This window comes from Suricata suricatta, chromosome 10 (assembly GCF_006229205.1).
Source record: "Suricata suricatta isolate VVHF042 chromosome 10, meerkat_22Aug2017_6uvM2_HiC, whole genome shotgun sequence".
Taxonomy (NCBI): Eukaryota; Metazoa; Chordata; class Mammalia; order Carnivora; family Herpestidae; genus Suricata; species Suricata suricatta.
In genome coordinates, this window is record NC_043709.1 from 55,547,531 (window position 1) to 55,570,166 (window position 22,636).

The 22,636-nt window shown below is 54.5% G+C and overlaps 2 protein-coding genes and 1 long non-coding RNA gene across 6 annotated transcripts in view; 2 read left to right on the forward strand and 1 right to left on the reverse strand.

Moving 5' to 3' along the window:
- Window positions 1-11,219, forward strand: part of AGAP2 (ArfGAP with GTPase domain, ankyrin repeat and PH domain 2) — an 11,756-nt gene extending 537 nt beyond the window's left edge. Inside the window, 19 exon segments of the mRNA XM_029955899.1 lie at window positions 1-688; window positions 2,354-2,412; window positions 2,983-3,070; window positions 3,254-3,339; window positions 3,489-3,636; window positions 4,684-4,818; window positions 5,157-5,266; window positions 5,670-5,828; window positions 5,990-6,076; window positions 6,164-6,268; window positions 6,715-6,877; window positions 7,066-7,185; window positions 7,894-8,022; window positions 8,950-9,009; window positions 9,242-9,390; window positions 9,496-9,586; window positions 9,693-9,915; window positions 10,036-10,291; window positions 10,446-11,219. The exon segment at window positions 1-688 is cut by the window's left edge and continues 101 nt beyond it. Of these exon segments, the coding sequence (XP_029811759.1) occupies window positions 1-688; window positions 2,354-2,412; window positions 2,983-3,070; window positions 3,254-3,339; window positions 3,489-3,636; window positions 4,684-4,818; window positions 5,157-5,266; window positions 5,670-5,828; window positions 5,990-6,076; window positions 6,164-6,268; window positions 6,715-6,877; window positions 7,066-7,185; window positions 7,894-8,022; window positions 8,950-9,009; window positions 9,242-9,390; window positions 9,496-9,586; window positions 9,693-9,915; window positions 10,036-10,291; window positions 10,446-10,688 (3,099 nt within the window). The 3' untranslated portion in view covers window positions 10,689-11,219.
- Window positions 11,220-15,293: 4,074 nt separating this feature from the next.
- The window catches only part of OS9 (OS9 endoplasmic reticulum lectin), a 31,792-nt gene continuing 24,449 nt past the window's right edge, over window positions 15,294-22,636 (reverse strand). The window contains exons 6-15 of one of the 4 annotated variants that reach the window (XM_029953539.1): window positions 20,229-20,439; window positions 20,006-20,107; window positions 19,697-19,797; window positions 19,469-19,520; window positions 18,698-18,786; window positions 18,191-18,469; window positions 17,742-17,931; window positions 16,645-16,809; window positions 16,361-16,473; window positions 15,294-16,039 (exon numbers count right to left, since the gene is read on the reverse strand). In XM_029953539.1, coding sequence (XP_029809399.1) covers window positions 15,914-16,039; window positions 16,361-16,473; window positions 16,645-16,809; window positions 17,742-17,931; window positions 18,191-18,469; window positions 18,698-18,786; window positions 19,469-19,520; window positions 19,697-19,797; window positions 20,006-20,107; window positions 20,229-20,439 — 1,428 coding nt within the window. In that variant the 3' untranslated portion in view covers window positions 15,294-15,913. Of the gene's footprint in view, window positions 16,040-16,360; window positions 16,474-16,644; window positions 16,810-17,741; window positions 17,932-18,190; window positions 18,470-18,697; window positions 18,787-19,468; window positions 19,521-19,696; window positions 19,798-20,005; window positions 20,111-20,228; window positions 20,440-22,636 lie in introns of all 4 variants that reach the window. The other 3 variants (XM_029953538.1, XM_029953541.1, XM_029953540.1) reach the window with 3 other exon arrangements.
- Window positions 17,890-21,312, forward strand: LOC115303687. Its single transcript, XR_003914189.1, has 2 exons — window positions 17,890-18,814; window positions 21,005-21,312. It is a non-coding gene; the product is annotated as an uncharacterized LOC115303687 (long non-coding RNA).

A 22,636-nucleotide genomic window follows, 5' to 3' on the forward strand; every position in this document is an offset into this window, starting at 1 on the left:
GGCGTCCCAGGCTCGTCCTCCCCGCACCCTGGCACGGGCAGTCGGAGGCTCAAGGTGGCGCCTCCTCCGCCGGCTCCCAAGCCTTGCAAGACCGTGACCACGAGTGGCGCCAAAGCCGGCGGGGGCAAGGGCGCGGGTAGCCGCCTGTCATGGCCCGAAAGCGAAGGCAAGCCCAGGGTCAAGGGGTCAAAGAGCAGCGCGGGGACTGGAGCTTCTGCCGCTGCTGCTACGGCCGCCGCCGCCGCCGCCGGGGGAGGGGGAGTGGCAGCCACGACCTCTGGCGGGGTCGGGGCTGGGTCCGGAGCCCGAGGGAAGCTGTCCCCTCGGAAAGGCAAAAGTAAGACCTTGGACAACAGTGACTTGCACCCGGGACCGCCTGCTGGTTCTCCTCCTCCGCTAACCCTCCCAGCAACCCCGACTCCAGCCGCTGCTGTCACCGCCGCCTCCGCGCAGCCCACTGGGCCTGCACCTCCAATTACTCTAGAGCCTCCAGCTCCAGGGCTGAAACGGGGCCGGGAGGGGGGCCGAGCATCCACTCGAGATCGCAAGATGCTCAAGTTTATCAGCGGCATCTTCACCAAGAGCACAGGGGGGCCTCCTGGCTCCGGGCCCCCTCCTGGACCCCCGGGCCTGTCTTCTGGCAGCGGGTCCAGGGAGCTGCTGGGCGCAGAGCTCCGTGCCTCCCCTAGTGAGTAGGACCAGGGCCTGAGAACAGGGAGGGGAGGGCATGTGGAATGCTCAGCTTGGGGTGGAGGAGAGGTGTGCAGGATTGAACTAAGGAAGCTTCTGTCTTCGGTGGGTGAATTTTGGATGAACCGAATTCACTCCCCTGCCAAAGACTGGGGCAAAGACCAAGGGGTCCTGAAAGGAGGTGTGTAGCTACATTGTGCGATGTGAGAGATGTGATTTCAGAGAGACTCAGAAAGCCTCAGAGCTTTCTGGGAAAATATGCCCTTGGTCAGAGTGACTGTAGGAAACTACTGGCAGAGAAGGCTCAGACCCCACTTCCAGCCTCAGCTGGACTTTGGGAGCGTGGGAACAGAGCTATGCCTTGCCCAGAGGAATACTGAAGGTGAAGGGAATGCAGAAGCCTCAGTTTCTCTTGAGCACTTGGGGCAGGTGGCAGGAGTGTGACCTTGCAGGCAGCTGCTCACCAGGGATAGGTCTTCCCTGGGCTGAGACCAGGCTAGTGAGGCTGCAGGGAGGGACTCTTGTTTCTTTCCGTGCAGAGAAGGTGGGTTGGGCAGTACGCAGAGTGCGGGGGCTGGAACGTGATGAATACTTGAATGTGAAGTGAGAGGGGGCGGATGGGAGACCTCACTTCCCACTGCCCACCCTGGGCCCAGAGCCCAGGGGGCTGCCCAGGAGTGACTCAGGGGGACGGAACTGCTGCAAAGGCAATTTTTATCCCTGGAGACTTGGGTAGGGGTACTGAGAAGGTACTGGTTTTTTTTGGGGGGGGGTGTCTTTTTTTTTTTTTTCTGGAAGAGACTAGGGACTCTTGGTGCGGCTCACACTCCCCAGAGGGGAGGCGGGTTCGGGAGCGGGGGCGGCCCCCGGGGTTTGGCTCTGAATCGGTGGGAGCAGATGGCTCCGGATCCCAGAGTTCCCGCCGCAGCTGCGGCGCCCCGGGAACGTCCGGCCAGTGTCAGGCGCAGGGGCCGGACCTGGCGGGCGGAAGGAGCATCCTACTCCCGCCCCCGGGCCTGTAGCTTCTCTCGGCCAGGAAACTGAGCCCTTCTCCACACTTCTTTCAGTGGGTGCTTGTGGGGAAGGTGTGGAGAGAGAAGCGTGGGCAAAGCCAGGAGCCACTGCTTGGGCTGTGGGAAGCGGTCAGGGCCACCTTGCTGTTGACCTTGAAAAAGGGGAGGGATATCCCTCACCTCAGTTTCTCTCCTGTGAAATGGAGATTGAGGAAGACCCACTCCCTTCCATGTCCCACCCCCTCTTCCCAGGATTTGCCCGGGGAATCCAAGTCAGGCCGGCTGGGAGGAGACCCTCTGCCGTTCTTCCACAGGGAAAAGCCCACCACTGTCAGAACCCTGGTCCCCCCATCTGGGGCAGGGACTTACGTTTGGGGATGTGCTTTAAGGGAGATGCCAACTGAAGTATTTTTGTCTAGCTGGCTCCGTTGCTAAGCAACCACTGAGCGGCAGCAACAGCTGTGGGGAGAGCAGCGGCTAGGATGGGAGGACTGGGGACCACTCTCAAACCTAGACTTGCTACATAGTTTACCAGCCCAGGCAGGGTCCTGTGGATTAAAGGAAGCTGAAAAAGGAGGAGGGGTGGCTGAGGGGGTGGGGGTGCTCCTGGGCCTGGAGCATCCCCTCTTACAGCTCCTTTCCTATTACAGAGGCTGTGGTCAATAGCCAGGAATGGACTTTGAGCCGCTCCATTCCTGAACTGCGCCTGGTAGGTAACCGAGCCCCTTAGTCTATATGAAAGCTGACATCCCATTCACCTCAATCAACTCTCTCCCCTTCACCTCTTCCTGTCCCTCTCTGTGGGAATGAGGAACAGTTTTCCAGTTCTCCTGAGATTCTGCCTTCATAGCACTTTCCTGGGGCTTGATCTAGCCTTACAACTTTTTCTTCTCTAGTCTCTTGTTTCTTGTTTGTCCATGGGCCTCCTCCAGGCCTCTCCTCATTTCTGGCATCTCCCCTTTAGTTTTTCACGTTGTGTTGCATAGAATTGGGTAAAACTTTCCAACCAGTGTCTAGGGTTGTGACCTGACCCCCCTCCCTCCCCAGTACAGTACTGGTTGGCTGAAAACCTTCAGCCTGTGATTCACTTTGAGCTTGGGACCATTACTTACCACACTTGCCTGATCTTCCCGAATGCTCCCTCCTGACCAGCCATCATCTAGTCCCTGCGGGCTCCTGCTTGGATGATTTAACACTGCCAGTCTTTGAGTTCTCTGGAGTGTTCAGCCCCAAGCATTTGGCCTCCTTCTAATTCTCTACCTCACAACCTTGTTCTCAGGGTGTGCTGGGTGACGCCAGGAGTGGGAAGTCATCACTCATCCACCGATTCTTGACTGGCTCGTACCAGGTGCTGGAGAAGACAGAAAGTGAGTTCTCAGGAGCCATAGCAAGCTAAGGTTTGGGGTCAGGAATCCAGGATCACTGACTAGGCAGCTTTGGAGACCTCCAGAGGAAAGGATGAAGCCATAATAGCTAACGTACAAGAAGCACGGGGAAGCTTCATGATCTGTGACCACTGACTTACTACCCCTTCCAACCCTTCTGGACAGGTGAGCAGCACAAGAAAGAGATGTTGGTGGATGGACAGACTCATCTGGTGTTGATCCGAGAGGAAGCTGGGGCACCTGATGCCAAGGTGAGGGCTAAGGTTTTGGGGTAGGCAGGATGGCTGGGGTCAGCATGGGCCAAGAGAGAAAGCTCTAGTTTGCCAGATCTCCCTGGGCATAGCGTCCAGAGGAGTGGACTTCTCTCTGACCCTCCATTTGCTCCCTCATAACCCGCAAGTTCTCAGGCTGGGCAGATGCTGTGATCTTGGTCTTCAGCCTGGAGGATGAAAACAGTTTCCAGGCCGTGAGCCGTCTCCATGGGCAGCTGAGCTCCCTTCGGGGGGAAGGACGAGGAGGCCTGGCACTGGCACTGGTGGGGACACAAGGTAAGGAAGGTCTGGGGAAGTATGATGGCTTTCGAGGGAGTTCTTGAGATGGCTGCTAGAGTATTGCCCAACATAGGTGAAAGCGTGGTGAGGTGTGGAAATGGCCCCTTGGATTGCAGTAACTCGCTAGAAGGAGCTTGGTCTCCAAATAAGGGAATCATTAAAACAAAAAACAAAAACAAAAGCAAAAGCCAAAACAAACAAACAACCCCCCCCCAAAAAAACCTTTCGGGATCTGAGCAGAGAAAAGAGGACCCTTCAGGAAGGAAGGGACAGCGATAGTAGCAATCCCCATTCCTCTGAGATGTCCCCTACCTTGTGTTCTCACACTGCCATTTCCTGTCACAACCATGGGAAACACAGAAAATCTCAGGCTCCAGTGTGGACAGAAAGCCTTCCATCTTCCCCTTGCTTCAGCTGGGTCAGGCTGACACCTTTCAAAGGAACGTGTCTAAGAAGGAGAAAACACAAATGAAATGATGGAGAAAATGAAGAGGGCAAAGAATTTTTACAGAACTGTAAAATTCTCACAAGTGATTCAGAGGCTCTCAGATGCCACCAGGGCCCCGTAACCTACCTGTGTTGGGCTGGCAGGACTTTCTGTCTGGATGACTATCCTGCAGGAGCCCATTTCCACCTGCCGCTTGCCTCCTGGTTCCTTGCTGCAGAGTGAACAGTCCACTGTTGCCCGTGGACATTCAGCCTTTTCCTGGTTCACACACCAGGTGACCTCCCACTCAGTTCAGGGCTCACTGGATTTGCAGAGCAAGGCAATCGTCACTTGTGAGTCTCAGCCATTTCAGACCTTGTCAGGAAGCTCTACTCACCTCTCGAATATTCTTTGAAGACCCGTACCAGAGCTCGCCCAGCCTACTTGTACTGCAGCTGGGCTTGTGAGCTGGGCCCAGCATTCAAAGAGGAGGGAATATTCTCTCATAACCTGTCCTTACTGGGCCCAGCCTGGGACAGGAGCCAAAGGGAAAAGAAAGTAGGAGAAGTGGGGAAAAGGCCCCCTCATCCAATCCTGCCCCTATCCTGTCTCCTCAGACAGGATTAGTGCTTCCTCCCCTCGAGTGGTGGGCGATGCCCGGGCCAGGGCTCTGTGTGCAGACATGAAGCGCTGCAGCTACTATGAGACATGCGCCACCTACGGGCTCAATGTGGATCGGGTCTTCCAGGAGGGTGAGCACAATGACTCCAGGCACATGTGGGAAGCTGGGAAGCGAGGAGGAGCAGAGGGCCTGGGGTATTCTTAGGGCCTCCAGGCCGCTCCTGGTGAGTGACGGGAAATTAGCTTGCACGGGAGGGAGGAGGGACCAGAAAGGTCAGAGAAGGTGTGCTTAATACCCACCTGGTCTTTCTGGGCTGAATGAGCTGCTCAGGCAACAGGTGGCATGAAGGCCATAGTGAAGTTGGGGCCAGTGTTATCTCCTGGGGAATTCTCAAAACTGGGCAACGAAGAGGGGGGGGTCTTGGGTATCTGCCCCACTCATGCATCCTTCCTCTCCCCCTTCTCTCAGTGGCCCAGAAGGTGGTGACCTTGCGAAAACAGCAACAGCTTCTGGCTGCCTGTAAGTCCCTGCCCAGCTCCCCAAGCCACTCAGCTGCTTCCACTCCTGTAGCTGGACAGGTGAGTTGGATTTCAGGGTCCACAGAGGGGCTGATAAGATGCAGAGGAGGGGCTGGTGATCCAAAAACAAGAGGACCTAAGGAGGTTGGGGTGGTGGCGAATGGATTTGACAGTGACACCATTTTTAGAAAGTGAATTGGGCTGGAAATCAACCAAGTTTGAAACGCTGTAATGTCCTTGAACAAGTCACCTATATGTCCCAAGGTTTAGGAAGATTGTATGGCATGATACTTGCAAAATCTAAGGCACTATGACAGTGAGGAGCTTCATTATTAATAATAATACAAACAAATGGTGATGAGATCAAGAAGTGTCTCGGATCCCTCATAGCTAGACGTAAGTCTAGCTTGGTGGGGTAGGAGCATCTCAAAAATGTTCTGCTGACTCCTTCATCCATCCCCAGGCTAGCAATGGGGGCCACACTAGCGACTACTCTTCTTCCCTCCCATCCTCACCCAATGTTGGTCACCGGGAGCTCCGAGCTGAGGCAGCTGCAGTGGCCGGATTGAGCACTCCAGGGTCCCTGCACCGGGCAGCCAAGCGCAGGACCAGCCTTTTTGCGGTATTGGACGCAATGACTCCCCCATCCTGCTGTTTCCTATTCGCTGCCCATCTTCCCTGGTCTCTAGACCCCTCTGTTGGGCCCGTTTTCACCGTCTTCCCCATCCTTCCATCAGTGTATCCTTCTGTCCATTCTCTAACTGATGCCAATAACCATTCCAGAATCGTCGAGGCAGTGACTCTGAGAAGCGGAGTTTGGATAGTCGGGGAGAGACAACAGGGAGTGGGCGAGCCATCCCCATCAAGCAGGTGGGTGACCCAGGGGCTGGGGGCAGGCTGGGGTGGGTAACTGGTCTTGACTGGCTTTCGTCCCACGTCTCTCTCTCTGTACTCCAGAGCTTCCTACTGAAGCGAAGTGGCAACTCCTTGAACAAAGAATGGAAGAAGAAATACGTGACCCTGTCCAGTAACGGCTTCCTTCTTTACCACCCCAGCATTAATGTGAGTGGCAGAGGTGGGCTGGGCCACACTGGCTGGCTTTGGACACCCTTCCACCTCTACCAGTCTGCGCTCTCACACACGTAAACATCATTTCTGGGAGAGCCAGCAAACATGTGTGTTCTCTTAAGTTCAGCAAACATGTGTGAGCCATCCACCACGTACCCATGCTGTAGATGGAAAAGTAAAGACATCTTCCCAGGAACCTGCAGTCTAGTGGGAGAGCACGGAGGAAGGACCTCCCCCCCGGCCTGCCATTCAGGGAATACTTTCTGCAGGAGACAGTGCCAGGCCAGGTCCTTGGGCCCATCCCCTAGAAGTTCATCCCAACACTGTCAGCACCCAACAGTGTCCACTCTCTAGGACCTATCTTGCCCCTGTCTTGGCTACTTCCCAGCAGCACCAAGGACCTCCGCCTTCCTGTACTCTCAACCCCTGTACCCCTCTAGGATTACATCCACAGTACCCATGGCAAGGAGATGGACTTGCTACGAACAACAGTCAAAGTCCCTGGTAAAAGGCCCCCAAGAGCCATCTCTGCTTTTGGTCCCTCAGCCAGCATCAACGGGTTGGTCAAGGACATGAGCACTGTGCAGATGGGTGAAGGTCCTGGTGAGTGGGACTCATGACAAAGAGGCAGGAAAGGGGCCAGAGCTGGGGGAGAAGGAGGAGGAGGAGGGAAGGGGGGCACTGAGACTGGGTAAGCAGGAAGGTAAAGGTGATAAAGAGGAACGACGTAAGGAGTGGGGCCCAGAAACAGAGGGGCTCACTGAAGCTTTATCTTGTTCCCCTTCCAACAGAAGCCACCACTCCCACCCCAAGCCCCAGCCCCAGCCCCAGTTCCCTGCAGCCACCACCAGACCAGACATCCAAGCACCTGCTGAAGCCAGACCGGAATTTGGCCCGAGCCCTCAGCACTGGTCAGTGAGGATCCACCCTGCATCCACTGTCTTCCAGATCTGAATGGGATGTGGGTGGGAAATGAACTTGGAGTAGAAGCTGGGAGGCTGGAATCAGTGCATAAGTGGATACATTGAGCATCTGCTGGGTGCCAGGCACCAGGCTCGTTCATGCTGTGATGATCATTATGGTTAAACACCTGTGGGTTCTAGAGCTAAATTGCCTGAACTTAAATCCTGGTTTGCCACTTGGGCAAGTTGCTCGACCTCTCCATGCCTCAGTTTCCTCATCTGTAAAATGGAGATAATAGATTCTATCTCAGAAGTTGCTTTGAGGATTCAACAAACTGAGAACATTGTCCAGCACATAGTCAGCTCTCAGTATTTGGAATGTTTGGATATATTTAAAAAACAAGTCAATGATAACAAATGATCCCCACAACAACTTTGTCAGGTCAAGATTGTTATCCCCATTCTAGGGATGAAGAAACTGAGGCTCAGAAGATTAAGTGACTTGCTCAAGGTCTCAAGGCCAGTAAGTGGCAGAGCCAGGATCTGAGTGCAGGTCTGACTCTAAACCACTCATCTGCCCACCTCCCCAGGAATGATCAAGGGGGACCTCCTGGAGAGGAGGGGGACCAAAGCTAGTTCAGGGGAGGAGACAGGCTATGGAGAAATCAGGAAATCTGTGGAGGGGCCAACTGAGGCAGCTGTGTCCCCCTCCCTAAGACTGTACCCCATCTGGAGACCTGAGCCCCCTGAGTCGGGAACCCCCTCCTTCTCCCATGGTGAAGAAGCAGAGGAGGAAAAAGTTGACAACACCATCCAAGACTGAAGGCTCAGCTGGGCAGGCTGAAGGTGAGGCCCTGGTGGGCAGTTCCACTCCCACCCTGGACCCTCACCCCCAACTCCAGATCCCTGGCCTAGCTCCTTCAGGAGGAGCAAAAGCGCCTGAGCTGAGTGCTTGGCTATCATAACCACTGTGCACATAACTTAGTGAGAAATGGTTGAAGACCCCTCAGCTCCCGTCCCTCCTCCTGTTCCCCAGACAATGCCTTTCACCCCAGTAGTTCCCAGCCCTGCCACTCCCCATCCCAGTGTCCCCCATTAGTCTGTAGCTCCTGCTACCTCTCTTAATGACCCCCTGGTTTCTGTTGCTACCTCAATTCCACTTATGATCCCAGTCCCTGCATCCAGAACCCCCTGTGGTCCCCAGTGACTCATCACCTGACTTCTGTGTCCCCCACTGACTCCTCAGCTCCTGGACTCTGTGCCCACCCAGCCCCTGTTCCCAATAACTTCTCATGATCACCAAGCTCTCCCAATAGCCCTTGACCACAGTGATCCACATTCCTGCCCCCAGTGACCTCCCCAGGCCCCCGACACTCCTCTGGAACCCCACGCCTCCCTTGCGCCAGGCCCATGACTCAGCTTCTGTCCCCTCTCCCTGTATTCACTCAGATCCTGACCATCCCTTCCCTTCCCAGAGACCTGGCTCCTCATTGGTCATGATAACTGGTCCCCACACCCTGCTCTCTGCTGGGTGCTCAGACCCAGGTTCCAGATCTGCCTACTCTCATGGCTCTTGGCTTCTGCTCTACTCTGCTCCGGGGCCACTGACTTTAGTTCTGCTTTCTCTCCCCATCTGTCTGTCTTGCTTTGTCTCTGGCACTCTGTCACTATTTCTCTCCATCTCTCCATCTGTCTCTCTTTTTCTCCTTTCTTGGTCTCTTTCTCTGTTTTGCTCTCCATTCTATCTCTATCTCCTTCGCTTCGGGAAACCAGCCAAGCGCAAAATGTGGAAACTAAAATCCTTTGGTAGTTTAAGAAATATTTATAAAGCAGGTAACAAGCGGGGAGCTGGGAGGGGCGCTCAGCTGGGGTGCAGATGGGTGGGGGTGCCCTTGCCTTCCCCTGCATGTGCTCGGGCTTCCTGCTCTCCCCCACCTTCTGCTTCCCCAACCCCTCTGCCCCACTCCCAGGGGCTTGGGATGGACATCAGGGAGGAAGGGTTTGGGGAAGGCAACCCCTGTTTGAACTCTGTCCCTCATGACCCTCATCCCATCCCCCCACCCAGAGGAAAACTTCGAATTCCTGATTGTGTCCAGCACTGGTCAGACGTGGCACTTTGAGGCAGCCAGTTTTGAGGAGCGGGATTCTTGGGTCCAGGCCATTGAGAGTCAGATCCTAGCCAGTCTGCAATGCTGTGAGAGCAGCAAGGTCAAGGTAATGGTTGGGGGCTAGGATTGGGGGAGGGCAGACATGAGTGTCTCGAGAATCTGGAGAAGGGCTCAGAGGGAGAATCAATACAAACCCCAACCCTTTCTGCAGCTACGCACAGACAGCCAAAGTGAAGCGGTGGCCATCCAGGCGATCCGGAACGCCAAGGGCAACTCTATCTGCGTGGACTGCGGGGCCCCCAGTGAGCGCAAGGGGGCGGCGGAGGGGTCTGGGAGGGAATTTGATTCCCTGGAGTTGGCGAATGCTTCCTGTCCAGCCAGGAGCCAACCTCTGCACTCCCTCCGCAGACCCCACGTGGGCCAGTTTGAACCTGGGCGCACTCATCTGCATCGAGTGTTCTGGCATTCACCGGAACCTGGGCACACACCTGTCCCGAGTTCGCTCGCTGGACTTGGACGATTGGCCTCGGGAGCTGACCCTGGTGCTGACGGCCATTGGCAATGACATGGCCAACCGCGTATGGGAGAGCGACACGCGGGGCCGCACCAAACCCACGCGAGACTCTTCGCGGTACGTGTGAGGGAAGGGGGCCGATTAGGGTGTGCGGCTCCTGAGAGGTTTCGCCTGAGTAAGGGGCAGAGGTCCTGGGTGACTCTATAGAACTCTGCCCATTCATCCACTGTCTTGCAGGGAGGAGCGGGAGTCATGGATTCGCGCCAAGTACGAGCAGCTGCTATTCCTGGCGCCGCTGGGCACTCCCGAGGAGCCTCTGGGCCGCCAGCTGTGGGCCGCGGTGCAGGCCCAGGACGTGGCCACCGTTCTCCTGCTTCTGGCCCATGCGCGGCACGGACCGCTCGACACCAGCGTAGAGGACCCGCAGCTCCGCTCCCCTCTTCACCTGGCAGCCGAGCTCGCCCACGTGGTCATCACGCAACTGCTGTTGTGGGTACGTGGGGAAGAGAGGGTGTCTTTGAGAGCTTCACCTAGGAAACAGCCAGGCGCGGGGGATCCTGGAAGCGGGCCTGGAAATTCTGGGGAGAATTTCTGCCAGTGTAGGCCCTACGGGGACGCTTGGTGACGCGGCCGTTTCTGTCCTCTAGTACGGCGCCGACGTGGCCGCCCGCGACGCACAGGGCCACACGGCGCTGTTCTACGCCCGCCAGGCTGGAAGCCAGCTGTGCGCCGACATCCTTCTCCAGCACGGCTGTCCGGGTGAGGGCGGCAGCACAGCCACCACCCCCAGCGCAGCCACCACCCCCAGCATCACCGCCACGCCCAGCCCCCGCCGCCGGAGCAGCGCCGCCAGCATGGGCCGTGCCGACGCCCCCGTCGCGCTGGTATAGTTGCCCAGCGGGAGAGACACCCCCACTCCCACACGGGCCGGGCACGACCACACCGGGTGGACCGCTGGACAGATGCACCCACTCACCTCTCTAAACCGCACCCTGCCCCACGGGAGCACTTCTTTCCCCCACGAGGGCACCGTCCCCACGCCTCCCAGAAGACACAAACTCACCTCCCTCTCCCCAGCGAGGCATGGAGACCCCAGCTCAACACGCCCCCCTTCCACCGTTTCCACACTTGGATTGCGCTAGGTCTACCCGCAGGGTGTCTGCGGAAGCGGACGCCCTGTCGCGGTACCTGCTCCTGGGAGCTTGGATATGCCCGCTCGCGCCCCCTAGGGGAGGAGGGGGGAAGACCCAGTCCTGCTTGTGCTCGACAATCCCAAGGCTGGAGCACAAACCCAGGCTGGCTCCTGGGGAGACGCCGCGCCAGGGGGCGGGGTTAGTACGTGGGAGGGCTAGCCCTGGGACTTGGGGCCAATACTCGGGCCCCCACCCCTAACATGCTAATCTCACTGCCCAATGAAGGGGGAAGGGCAGCGAGGGGCAGGACCCCTGCTGCCCAAGGGGGTAGGGGGGTCCCCAACCCTTTCCGTGAAAGGGACCATGAGGAGTGGAAATCAGGACGTCCCCCCACACCCACCCATGGATGGAAGCTAAAGGGCCGGGGGAGCCAAGAGCCTGGGTCCCTCCTCACTACTATCTTGGGAGGGAGAAGAGATGGAGCAGAGCGGGCTAAGGGGACTGGGGAGGGACCTTGTAATTTATTGCTTTGTTCCCCAACATGGGGGCAGGGGCGGGCAGGGGCTTGGGGAGGGCGTTTCTGGGTAGGGGAAGCCAAGGGTGGGCAGAGGGTGGGGTGGGGTGGGGGTGCTCTCGGGTTGTGAGTGTCTGTGACCGTGACTGCGTACCTGTGACTGTGCAGCGCCCGTGGTGATCTGGGGTAGGGGGCACCCCTACAATGGGACCCCTCCCCCACTATTCTTCCCGTCCAGTCCCTCCTTCCCACTGGAGCAGCTCCAGACCCCTCCCTCAACCCCATGATCCCTCCCAGCCAGGGCTGAGGATGTGAGGTGGCTGGGAGGGTTACCAGGCCTCCTTCCCCATCCCAGAAAGGGGTGGTAGGGTGGATTTCCCTGGCCCAGCCCCGCCTCCTTTAATCAATCCAGCCCTTGGGCCATCTGTGTCAGTGGTTTCCGGTCTTTTTTTTTTTTTTTTCCTCTCGGCTAAAATATTTTTCAAAGGACCAGGTAATTTTGGGGAGGGGAGAGGGACGGGGGCAGGGGGAAAGGCCCCCCATCTCCTCTGAGGCAGGTGGTGTGAATCTTCTTCAACAGCAATTAAAGAGGAAGTGATTTTGTCTAGGGGGTGAGGTGCTGGTTTGTTCTCCAAGAGGCGGGTCAGGGAATGGTCTTGGTCAAGGTGGGGAACTGAAAGTGGGAGGGGGCCAGCGGAGGGTGCCTGGGCTGGGGCTCGAGGCAGAGCAACATCCAGGAACCGGGTGGCAGCTCAGATACTTCATGCTGTGGACAAAACAGGCAGGGCAGAGCAACAGTGGGGATCCAGGGAGCAGATAAGTCAGTGACTCCCAAGATGACCCTCTTTCTGGGAAGGAGCTGGGGCGTGGAACTGCTGGGACTCTGAGGACAGGGGAGGGGCTGCTTGGAGAGGCGAGCAGTTGGGTTAACTTTGGTTGAGAGCAGGAACCTTGGAGTCAGATCCGAATTTGAAACCAGGCCCTCCAAGGCTGGGTGGCCTTGAGCGGGTTACCTTGGTGGCATGTTTCTTTGTAATCTGAACAATATCTGTTCAGAGGGACCTGGTAAAGACCCCAGCACTGGCTGTGGAGGTCCACCCTAGGCACCTGATACCAGAAGTAGGGCTCATTATAGTAAGGACCCAGAGAGCAGAGGTAGAAAATCTCCCAGCCGCAGAAGTCCCCGGTGCCCGCAAACTCCATGCCCAGCTGAGGTAAATATCTGCCTACCTCCCTGTCATCTACAGGGCCACCGAGGCCCCAGCAGATTGAGGCCAGCACTGCCCCCAACAGCTGCAGTGCCTCCTCGTTCAGCATGTAGCCAGTCCTGCTGTCTCACGTGCAGCAGAAAGCATTTGCCCTGGTAGAAGGGCTGGGTAGCATGCTGTGGGGCCAGCAGCCACCACAAGTTGTCTTTCAGTCAATGGCCCTGCGTCTTCCGGTAGAGGCCCCTCTCCCGGCAGCCCCACAATGACGACGACGTACATCTGCTGGTGGCCGTGGAGCTAAGAAGGTGTGGCTGCAGCAGCGGGTTCAGGTCCCTTTCACATGGAGGCCCTGATTCTTCGGGGATTCTAGGCTAGGCGATCACTGAGCACAGCAGCCTGACATGGGAAAGGTGAACTCAGGGATGCAGGTGTAGTGACAGGTGCAGATGCACGAGTGTCATTTGGGAAGGCAAAACAAAAGCAAGAGGGGGAAGTAGTAAAAAAGACTCAACAGGAACACCTGGCCCATCTCTTTCGGCTCAGAGACCCTGGACTCCGGCGCTCCATCTGTACTTTACTTCTTAGTAGAAAAAGCTCACTCCCTTCCTCAGAAGCTCAGTGTGAGAGAGTATGAATGAGGAGGAAGCAAGGACCCTGGAGAGAATGAAATCCCCACAGGGAACCACAGGCCAGATAGGAAGTTCCTTTCATTTCCAGACAGTGAATGGTGGTCAAGGGGTCAGCAGTCCCCTCCCCCGCCCAGCAAGTCCCAACACTAAGTAATCCACAGAATTCTTTTTATCATGGGCTACATCTTTGGCCTTGTGGGAAATATAAAGGGTGGATTGGATGGAATGACAAAAACATCAAGCCCTTGTGCAGAATAGGATTCTAGAAGGAGACTCCTTGGAGCAGTGGTGGTTACATATATGCCCCAGCTCGCCTTGGGTGTCCTCACCTGGATTCTGGATTCCTGGTGTCCCTCCCCACCCGCCCCTGGTTGCCATCTGCCACACATCCCACTCTCCTGGGGCAGACTGACTTTCTCTATGGGAGTCTCACCAAAAGCCAAAGGAAAGCAAAAAGGAATCTACTATTGAGGGTACATGATTCAATCTAGCGATGTTTCCAGAACTCAGCTTTCTGATGATGTTGAGTCCATCCCTATCAAATCAAAGAGAACTTTCCTGCCCCAGTTTCTCCCCGCTCCCCCATTCTAAAAGATTTCCACTGGAGCTTCAGATCAGCTTTGGGATTCCTTCTAAGACTCTTGCCTCCGAGTACCATCTAGTCTCTTCAGAACTCAGGAGCTGGTTGACGTTACTGAGCATTTCCTGTGGGCCAGGTGCTGTGCTAAGAACATGACACACACACTAGATTTCATTCAATACTCGAAACCACCATTGGAGGCCAGTGCAATCATCCAGAACTTATCCTGGAGGAAGTAGCACTTGAAAAGTTAAGTAACCAAAACCAAAACCTAAAACAAGTAACTTGTTCAGTGGCTCCACTGATAGTAAATAAAGGAGTGAAGACTACAATATTCCGATTACAGCTGCACTTGGGGCGGGGACTCAGATCTCCCACGGTGAAGTGTTCCTCCCTGTGACATACATACATGGGTCTGGGGCAGTAGGATTTCACAAGTCCACTTGCTTATGTTTCTTTAAAAATTTTTTAAATGTTTGTTTATTTTTGAGAGAGAGGGAAAGACAGAGTGTGAGCAGGGGAGGGGCAGAGAGAGAGGGAGACACAGAATGCAAAGCAGGCTCCAGGCTCTGAGCTGTCAGCACAGAGCCTGATGCAGGGCTCGAACTCACAGATCCATGAGATCATGACCTGAGCTGAAGTTGGACACTTAACTAACTGAGCCACACAAGTGCCTTTACATTTCTATAGAAAACAATTTAAGCATGACATGCAAAATAAGCATCAGCACACATTTAGAAAGAGGGTTGGCCTCCAACAACTTCCTTCAACAACAATCAGATCTCTTACTTTGCACCTCTCGAGACCGGGGGATTCAGTGCCCTCTATCTTGCCTTGTGAGTCAGTGCAGTCTTCTGCAGAAAGACTGTACATCTCAGAGATGGAAGGAAGGGCAGGGGGCGGTGAGGGACCCCATGTCTGTACTTGGCAACAAGGAAGAGATGGAGAGACCTATCCAGACCTGCCTGCCCTTGGCATGGCAGGAAGCTGGCATGTGTGGGCAGCAGTGCCCTCTCTGGGCGTGGTGGAGGGTAGAGTCTTTACTGGGAGAAATGAAGTGGTTTGGCCTGGTGGACACGGGTGTGGTGGCCAACACAAGCCACAGCGTGCTGCAGGGAGAGAGTCCAGTGGCACGATTCCCTGGTGGGGTAACTCCGTGGTGTGTACTTGGGTTTGGGGTGTTCAGGGGGAGAAGGAACAAAAATAGGTGAGGGCAAGGAGGGACCCCTGCAAGTGTTTCAGTCCTTGGCAGCTGGTAGGCTTTGTTTCTCTGTCCCTGCCTCTTCCTGTGTGCCCCAGTCCCCACTGGGGCCACCTAGGGGGTGTGGAGCACACAATGGGCTCAGAGAGTGTGCCCTCCACCCTGAGAACACTCAGCTCAGGCCTACTAGATCTCCACCCCCACGTACCCCTAAGAAGGAAAAAAAAATATTGGCTGATGGTCCAGTTCTTTATTTGGAAACCTGATTGTTCAAGAACGTGGTGGGTGGTTCCTACCCCACCCTTTTCAGTGGGATTGTGTCAGAGGCGGTGGGCAACACTCTCCCATTTCCTCAGAGACAGAGGGGGAAGCACCTCAACTCAGAAGCACAGATTGTAGGGAACAGTGTGGGAAGGGAAAGGAGCAGGCAATCCCAAATCAATCCAAGGGAAGGGAGCAGTTCCGCAGGGTGTGGGGAGCCTGCTGAACGGGCTGCACTCTTCTCGCCCTCCCTGCCCTCATCCACGCAAAAGATCTCACCAACTCTAGGGAGGGAGTGGAGAGGAACCAACTAAGGGGCTGGTGACAGGGTGTGGGGGAGAGAAAAGGGGCTGTGGGGAGAAGCCCGAGAGAGCAAACCCCACAGGCCCAGGAGGTCTCAGGGCAGCCCTGAGCAGTAGCGGCAGTGGCGAGCTCCAGCCGGGCCCCTCCACACCCCTGGGGGCAGGATGCGCTGCATGCTCCACCGCTCTGCCGCTTAGCCTTCAGGGCCCGGGTGGCTGGTGGGGGAGAAGGCAGGGCCAGTTCTGGCAGGCTCAGGTCTCCCTGGCCAGCCACGGCAGAGGTGGTCTCAGAAATCAAACTCGTCCAGGTCTCCCGTGCCCTCTCCCCCGGGAGAGCCCCACACGCGGCGGTAATTGCTTTCCAGTTCTTTCTGCCGCTGCCGCTCTTTCTGCGCCTCCTCTGCTCCCTGCACCTGCAGGGAGGGGAGCAAGCGGTGAGCAAGGTCGCGCACTGGGCCCCGGGAGCATCCACAGCCGGGGTCGCAGGGAAGGTAGGGACCCAGCACCCGCGCTTCGCGCTTGGGGAGCCACTCCTGCGAGGGCTGGGACACCCACCCGGCCACCAGAACCGCCAGCCTCGGATTAGAACCGCCAGCCTCGGATTACAGAGAGTCAGAAGGTGGCGGAGAGGCTGGGACTGGCCAGTGTGCCCTGAGGCGCGCTCTGGACTCCACAGCGTGCCAGAGCGGGGCCAAGGCTTGGAGATCCCGGGCTGGGGGTAGGCGGCCTCTCACCAGGATATTGAAGAAAATCTCCTTGAGGTTTCTTGTGTCCTCGTCAGTCAGCCAACGTGCGTCCTCCTCTGTCCCCTCAGCGCCTGGTCGCACGATTTTGATTTCAATTTTCCCTGGAAAGGAGCCACGTGGGCAGTGAGAAGTGAGGAAATGTGGGAGCTCCGGTGCAGGGCTTCTGCCCCCCAGAGCCCAGCCGAGGTTTCCAGTCCACCTTGACCCAGCCCCTCCACCTCGGGCAGCAGGCCCTGCCAACAGCCCTTAGGCCAGCCAGCCCCAGGGCCCACCTTCCGCCGTGAGCCCCTCCCTCTCCAGCAGCTCTTTCACCAGCCCCTCGATTTGTTTCAGCTGTGGGTTTTCCCGTTTCATCTCGAGGACAGTCAGATCCTGATTGGGGCCTCCGTGACGGAGCTTGGTGACCCGGACCCGGACTCTGTGCTCAGGATCCTCCTCTTAGAGGGGGAGACACACAGGGAGACACAAAGCAGAGCCGTGACTCCAGGTTAGGGGCTGTGGTGGTCACCCTTCCCTAAGCCACCAACGGGTTTTGGCAGTTTTCCACCTCAAACACATATATGAACCAGGGCTCAGGATATATTAGTGCCCCCCTTGGAACCAGAAAGCTCCCTCCCCAAGTACATTCTCCCACTTCCCTCCTGGACCAATAATTCTGCCTGTCCCCTATGGGAAAAATGACTGTTTTCTGAAGCAAAAATCAGGCCACCTGGGCCAACAAAGAAGTTTTGTTTTAAGAAGCAGGTTCGGAAACTGTGGCCTGCTACTCCACATGCTGGTACTAGAAAGACATTCCAGTGTTTATAGAGGTAGTGAGATGGAAGGTTTGAAAACAGAACATTCTATTTGGAAACGTCTAATCTCACACGACCCTGTGGAATGGACATAAGGGGTGCAAGAAGAGGAGAGAACTTCAAGTCTGTCCAGGCAATTGGCTTATGAATAGCCGGGCTTGCCTAGTCACACCCCACCAGCCGGGGCCTCTCCCACTGCGAAATCCCAACTGTTGACACGCTGCATCCTTCACAGGTGTGTGGTCTTCCGCACACGGGCTCATTCACGGCCATCCCGTTAGTATCTATTGACCACCCACTATGTGCCAGGAAAGTGCTAGGTGGTGGGTGCACAGGAGCAAACCAGAAAACAGGACAGACACGCTCTTAAAGCTGCTTCCCGAGAGGATGCATAGAAGGTGGTCAGGCAAAGGGATGGAGGCACTGGGAAGAAGTAAGAGTGAGAAGATCATTCCAGAAAGAGGGAAGAGAGTAAGCGCTCTCAGAAGGGAAAGAGCAAGCCGCCCTCCAGGGTACATGGGCCAAGGGACAAAGACAATGGGTTCGACTGCCCCTCCCTGGCTGACAGCTCTTACCTGCTGGTTGGGGGGAGGGGGGTGGCTTTTTGGGGACAACCCTCCTTTTCCTGTGCTTCTTCACCAGCTCTGGACTCTGTTTTTCCTCCAATCTTTTGATGAGTTTGTTGAGAGTGGATGTCAGGGCCAGCATTGCCCGATCACGCTCCGACTCCTTCTTCAACCCGTCTGGGTCCAGCTCCTTCTCTGTCTGGAATGCCCACGGCAGGAGTGGAGAGTCAAGGGTTTGGAGAGTGAGGTCAGTGGTCCGTGCTCTACTGGAGACTAATATCTAAGTCTCATCCCTCTCTCTGATCCCGCATTCCTATTGTTCCCCCCCCCCCACTTTATTAAGTAAACAGCCGCCAGCTGAGCGTACCCTGTCCCAGGCCCCTTGGGCTGGATGCTGACTTCGTCCCCCACCCAGCCCGCAGCCTGCCCCGCCCCACAGGGGCAGCCGCCCTGCTCACCTCCCGGATGATGTTCTCCAGTTCCCGCTCCATGCCAGCCTTCACCTCCGAACGGAGCCTGGCTCGGTCTGACGGGAGCAGTATTCCTTCCAGTTCCTTCTCAAATTCTCCCAGTAACTGCTGTTCATCTTCATCTTCGTCTTCATCCTCGTCCTCCTCCTCGTCCTCCTCCACTTCGTTCTGATGATCTGCGTCACTCTTCTCCTTCACCTCTGCTTCCTTTTGAGCGACTTCCGTGGCATCATCTGCAGGCTTCTCTGGGCCTCCGCCTGGCTTCCCCTGGGTGGACGGGAATCAGGAGAAAGAGGTGGATGGTTGAAGTTTCAGCAGAGACACACGGGCTGCAGACGTAAGGTTGCTGAAGTGTGGTAGTGCAGGACTCAGGAGGAAAAAATAAAGGGAGTCTGCTCGCTCGGCTGGGCTGCCTCCAGGCCCAAGTCAGAGGCAATTCCCTAAGGGCTCCCAGCCGGGAGGTGGCTCACCCCCTCCCTTGAGCAGGGCACATACCTTTTTTGTTCCACCTTTCAGCTCCTCTATCAATCGGATCAAGTCTGCAGGACTCCGGATGACTTTGACCTGCACGTTGTTCTGAAAATCTGCGATGAAAGAGCAGGAATGGACCAGGTGTGTCCTAAATTCTATTTTGATTTTCTAAGGAGAGGAGAGGAGGGGACCAAGGAAGGACATGGTCCCTGCCTCCAGGACTACTTGTCTGTAGTGAGATGGGCGCCCACATACCCCCCACCGAGCACTGTCCTAAGGAGGCCCTACAGGTGAGAGAGAGAGGGATACTAACGACCAAGTCACACATGCGCTGCCTTGGCCCTGCTGGCAATCACTCCAGTTCTAAGACTACAGAAGGGATTCTTGGGCCACAGGCTCCTCTTTCCTGGATACTGTGCTCCCCTTTCCACAAATACAAACCATTTATTGCCTACTCTGTTCCCGGCATTCCCTGTGCACTGCAGACTTGTTCTCATTTCACCTCACTTCAACCCTACAGGGTAGGGGTTATGACCCACTGGTAATAGGTGAGGAAACTGAAGCTAAGTGAAATGACCCAGGATTACAGAACCAGCAAGTGGTAGAACCACTGTGTTCTGCTTTCTCCCTAGAATAGAACTGCTGTCTGCAAATAGTATTATCTCCTGTAAAAATAAATTTGCTGCTGGCCTGTCAGCGCCCACCCTGCCCCCCACCCCCCCAGTGCTCAGTTCCACCCCATGCCCACCCCTAAATAAGGTCAAGCAGTAAAGGAGACATGGTGGGCTCGCTCACCATGAGCAGGGCCCGGAGCTGGGTCTGCTGCCTCCAGGTTTGGTTCCTGCTCCTGATTGGAAACAAGGGTAGAGTCAAGCACACAAGCTCATTTATCCTACCACATGCTTAAGACAGTGGTTCTGGGTGTAGCCTGGCCTCCCTAGACAGGTGTAGGTCATCTCGTAGTGACCTCAGCTCGCCCAGGGTCAGCCTTAGCGGAGAAAGGGCTGGGAAGCTGGCTCTCACCTCAGCCTGAGCCTCCTCCCCACCAGTGGCCTGGTCCTCTGGCTCATGAAGCATCTTCCAGAAATCCGATTCCTTACCGTCATTCCTGGTTGGACGTGCACCTGGGATACAGAGAACAGGGAGGAATCTGAAAGGAGGGGAGAAACAGAAGGGAGCAAGTAGAATAGAGTGTACTCCCCTTTGCTGTTACTAAGGAATTAGGGCCCACAGTTCTTCCTCCCCATCCCCAACAGTCAGTGAGGGACAGTAAGACTGGGGAAGGGAAGAAACGGAGAGAAGTTTCATGGAACAGGTGCGCCAAGGTCCTACCTGCTGTTTTTGGGGGCATCGCTCCCGGCTTGGCCTCACTCCACATTTGTGGCTCGAGGTCGTGCAGTTCCTCCGTGACTTTATCTCCATACTGCTCGGAGTCTACTGAAAAACGGTGTGTAGGCAGGGCAAGGCCACATGCCTCTGGGCTCTCAATACCTTATCTTCTGCTTGTCCATCCCCCCTGTCTCTTCTTCCTCTCCCTGCTCTTCTAATGACTCACCAGCTTGCCTCTGAACATAGGCCATGTACTCCTCGGGCTGCAGGGCCGGGTGGCAGAGAATGGCCTGGGGAGCGGCACTGGGCGGGGGCCGGAGGAGGGGGTGGGGGCAGAGCCGAGGAGTCCGAATGGTCAGCACGTAAGAGCAGGACAGGGGCTCATCCACACGATCAATGTAGTCCCCAGAAATGCCAGCACCCTCATCACAGAGGAACTGCCAGGACAGAGGGGGCGAACAAATAATAATTACCATGAATAATTAGCTTTGGTTCTTAGAGCAGCTGTCTTTTGTTAAGCACTTACTGTGTGTCTGGTACTATGCGTACATTGTGTACACGGCACTTTACGCACATTAGTTCACTGAACGATCACAGAGGCCTAGTGAGGGAGGGATTACTATCTCAGCTTTGTAGCTTAAGAAACTTAGGTTTGATGCAGATAAGGGACTTGGTCAGGTTGACCACCAGTAAGCAGTAAAAATAGGAACTGAATTCAGGCAGCTTCACCGTAGGTAACTGGCCAATTTTTGTTCCACATTCTTGCTTTATATATAGTAGACATATATGCAGTTGTATATATGCAGTGGATATATACATGTGTGTGGGCATACATGTGTACATGTGCGTGTGTGTATATATACACACAGTTGACCCTTGAACAATGCAGGGATTAGGGACACTGAGCCCCACACAGTAAAAAATCTGCATATGACTTCTGACTCCCCCAAAACTTAACCATGAACAGTGAGAGCCACAAGAGATCACTTTTTCCTACGATAGGCAATTTACTGGAGACAAGAGACGATTCGCATCACGGACTTTTAAGCAGATACAACACTCGCGCTCATCACAATAGCAACAGGAGGAGGCGGCTACAAAATTGTCACAGGAGTACAGTGTGCACTATGGCTTGTTTTATGCCCTTATGATTTACCACTGCATCCTCAGGGTGTGTTTACAGTTCTCTCCACTGTGAATAATGCCAGGTATGGTTTAAAGTGCGTGCATAGGTTTTGATAAATTTTAAGATTTTATGATAGATCTGTGAATGTTTTATGGTGGCAAATAATAAAATAGACTACTACCTACACGTATTTCATGCATCTGTGACGTTCCTACCTAATTTTCTTTCATCAGTGAGTTTTTTCAAATTGTCATAAATCTCCAAAAACTTTTCCAATATATATACTGAAAAAATTGGCATATAGGTGGGCCCACCCACTTCAAACCTGTGTTGTTCAAGGGTCAGCTGTACTTACGTGTGTGTATACATATTCTTAAATTTTTGTTAATGTTTATTTATTTTTGAGAGAGAGAGAAAGAGAGAGACAGAGAGAGCATGAGCAGGGGAGAGTCAGAGAGAGAGGAAGACACAGAATCCGAAGACAGGCTCCAGGCTCTGAGCTAGCTGTCGGCACAGAGCCCGACGCGGGGCTCGAACCCACAAACTGCGAGATCATGACCTGAGTTGAAGCCGGACACTTAACAGACTGCGCCACCCAGGTGTCCTCTATATATATTCACTGTGTGTGTGTGTGTGTGTGTGTGTGTGTGTGTGTGTGTGCGCGCGCGCGCACGCGTGCACATGATTGTGTAGATGATGAAAAATTTTCTCTGTAAAAAAAGACAATATTAAAAAAGAAGAAAAAGACTTTAAATCAATAACTTAAATTTCTGACTTAAAATACTTAGAGAAGAAAAGCAAACTAAACCCAAAGCAAGCAGAGGGAAGGAAGTAATACAGATTAGAACAAAAGTAAGTGAAATAGAGAACAGAAAAACAATAAAGAAAAATCAATGAAACTAAAAGCTGTTTTCAAAAGATCAATAAGGGACAAAACTTCCACTGACTTACCAAGAAAAAAAAAAGAGACGACCCAAATTAGTACAATCAGGAATGCAAGAGGGGACATTACTATCAACCTTAAAGAAATAAAAAAGGACTGTAAAGAAATACTATGAATACCTACATGGCAGCAAATCGGATAACTTAGATGAAATGGACAAATTCTAGAAAGACACCACTACCAAAACTAGCTCAAGAAGGAATAGACATTATGAAAAGACTTATAACAAGTAAAGAGACTGAATCAGTAATCTAGAAATTACCCACATGGAAAAGCCTGGGTCAGATGGGTCTATTGGTGAGTTCTAACAAAAATTTAAAAAAAACAGTAAATACCAATCTTGGTCAAACTTTTCCAGAAAATAAAAAGGAGGGAATATGCCCCCAATGCATGCTATAAAGCCAGTGTTATTACCCTGATACCAAATCTAGACAAATATATCACAAGAAAAGGAATCTATAAGCCAATATCACTTATGAGTATAGACCCCAAATCCTTAACAAAATACTAGTTAGTCGAATTTAGCAACATATAAAAAGGGTTACACACCAGACCAAGTGGATTT